Consider the following 2,476-nt stretch of genomic DNA (forward strand, 5'->3'; position numbering starts at 1 on the left):
CCTCTGCTTCTTCAAAACAAGACTTCTATTACATTGCTTCACACTGTGCCAAACACATCCCCTGTGGGTGATTGTTGAATGGAATAAGTATAAGGGACTCCGGGAGAGCTCTCTTTCTTGTCTGCAGCCCTGATTATTGTTGGTCTTGACTTTGCAGGATAATTCAGCTCCCTACGCTGCCCGGTACGTTGGTTCCATGGTGGCCGATGTTCACCGCACGCTGGTGTATGGAGGGATCTTTTTGTACCCTGCCAACAAGAAGAGTCCCAAAGGAAAGGTAACCAAAGGTCCTTGAAAGCTAGTTGAAATGGATTGAAATCATTTCCAACCTGGGAGATCTGATTTAGGAGAAAAAGGAAGGTTGTGGGAACTGTTGGTCTCGGAGTATCTATGGTGTTTTTGATTCTAGATTTAAGGATGTTCTTGCTAAAGGCAGGAGATGTCAACCAAATATGGCCTCCCAAGAGCCCCTCCATTGCTAAGGCAAAGATAATGATGTCGGACAGGTGGACTCAGTGCTTAGTGGCCCCAGGGTTTAGTTCGGGCCAAATGAATTACATTCTAAAGTGAAACAAGATCATCCAGTTCAGTTACCAAGCTAGAAAAGCACATGTGTGTTCCCAATAGAGGCTTCTTGGAATTGCTTTCAAAAAGCACCACACGGAGATAACGAGGAAGCTGACATATGCTGTTTGGAAAATGCCAACTTTCTAAGAAAGAATCACTGAGTGCTTGGGTAAACTATGATCTCTGGTGGCACTGCCCAATGCCCGTGTCCATCCCAGCAGGTCACACAGGGTTGGGGTCTTGGTGTCATGGCTTCTCTTCTCCCCAGGGTGACAGAGAGCTTGCTTCCAAAGTACCACTCTCTTCATTTACCCCAGTGGACAGATTGCTGTCTTTATAAGATGTGAGAGACAGAGTAGGAACAGTAAATCCCCTTACCAGCCCACGTGCCTCCAGGTGACTCCAGCTCCTGACAACCCCATGTAGGTCAGAATGGAACTGCTCCATAGGCATGTCAGTTGCTGAATTTTGGGAAGTAGATTTCCAGGGCTTTCTTTCGAGGCACCTCTGGGTGGACTCAGAGCAGATGGGCAACATTAACACTCTGCATCGCTCAGGGTCTCAGATCCCCCTTAAGATAGTTAGAAATATCACTCTTTCTTCCATGGCTCCCTCTGATTTCCCACCTCTGTGATTATCTGCTTGATGGTACTTTTCTCTAAGGCCTTAGAGAGTTGTCACTCACACAAGTACCCAAGCTCCTCTAGTTCCGTTTAGCAAATGTGGGCAGCACGCCTGCGTGGAACCAGAGTCAGGAAACACCCGCAGAAAACTCCCTGCTCAGTAGACAAATTGCATGGAAATGCAGACAATTCAGAAGTTAATATTGAAAAGCAAACGCCAAGATGTCTGAGACAGGAAATCCCAACCCCCTAGCCCTGGGAGATCCGTAAATGGAACATACCTAGCGGGGCAAACAGTATGCGGGTTCTTGAAGGGGCCCATCTGCTTTCCAGATGTCTGCAGCCAGCCACCACTGTGGATTATTTTATGCTTTTAGAAGAGGCAACGCGCCATCCAAAGCACGCAGGATCGCTCAGTAGGTCCAGAGAAGGGAGCCAAGGGCTCTGTCCCAAGGTCACATTGACCCCAAGTCCAGATGGTCAGTCTCACGTTTGCGTTGGGTTACATGTGGTCTACAGCTGGATGGGCAGTAGATTAGACCTGTGGTCTCAGTGCGCTCTTGGGAGGCCCTTTCCCAGCGTCGTAGAAGGACAGGGAGGATAGAAGCGCCATCGGAAACTCCTGGAACCTGGCACAGCCTTGCTGAAACAGATTCCTGCTGTGTAACGCCTCCTGGGATGTGGACGCTGCCTCCTGCTCTGTTTTTCAGCTGAGACTGCTGTACGAGTGTAACCCCATGGCCTACGTCATGGAGAAGGCCGGAGGCCTGGCCACCACCGGGAATGAAGCTGTACTGGACATTGTCCCCACTGAAATCCACCAGAGGGCGCCAATCATCTTGGGGTCCCCTGAGGATGTGGCAGAGTTCCTGGAGATCTACAAGAAACACGCCGCCAAGTGAAGCCCGGGCTTTGCCCTCACAGAAAAGAATCGCTTCTCACTGAGCCCAGCGTTCACACTGTGCTGCCATGTCCTGAGTGGGCATCATGCTTGCCCAGACAGCAGAAATTCAAAGCACGGGTATTTTTACTATGTGGTGAGGTACTCTGTAATCAAAATGCTATCAGGATAATGCCGCTAACAATCAAGATATGTTTTGAGGGGGTGGGGGATAAATAAAATATATTATTACTTTCAAAAAAAGAGTTTTCATTGCCTTATTTCAAATGATAATGGCTAACGCAAAAAAAAAACTGGCTCTACAAGAGCGCATATTTGAAAAATACTATTAAGTATAATAAAAGTAAAATCATATCCTCAAAATTGAGGGAGATGTAAAAAAAAA

General features: G+C 47.7%; 1 protein-coding gene across 1 annotated transcript in view; it reads left to right on the top strand.

Moving 5' to 3' along the window:
• Positions 1 to 2,332, top strand: part of FBP1 (fructose-bisphosphatase 1) — a 31,710-nt gene extending 29,378 nt beyond the window's left edge. Inside the window, exons 6-7 of the mRNA XM_004714596.2 lie at positions 158 to 277; positions 1,901 to 2,332. Of these exons, the coding sequence (XP_004714653.1) occupies positions 158 to 277; positions 1,901 to 2,092 (312 nt within the window). The 3' untranslated portion in view covers positions 2,093 to 2,332. The remainder of the gene's footprint in view (positions 1 to 157; positions 278 to 1,900) is intronic.
• The last annotated feature ends 144 nt before the right edge of the window (positions 2,333 to 2,476 follow it).

Source organism: Echinops telfairi, unplaced genomic scaffold (assembly GCF_000313985.2).
Source record: "Echinops telfairi isolate 266 unplaced genomic scaffold, ASM31398v2 ScPeMD7_27;HRSCAF=92, whole genome shotgun sequence".
NCBI lineage: Eukaryota > Metazoa > Chordata > Mammalia > Afrosoricida > Tenrecidae > Echinops > Echinops telfairi.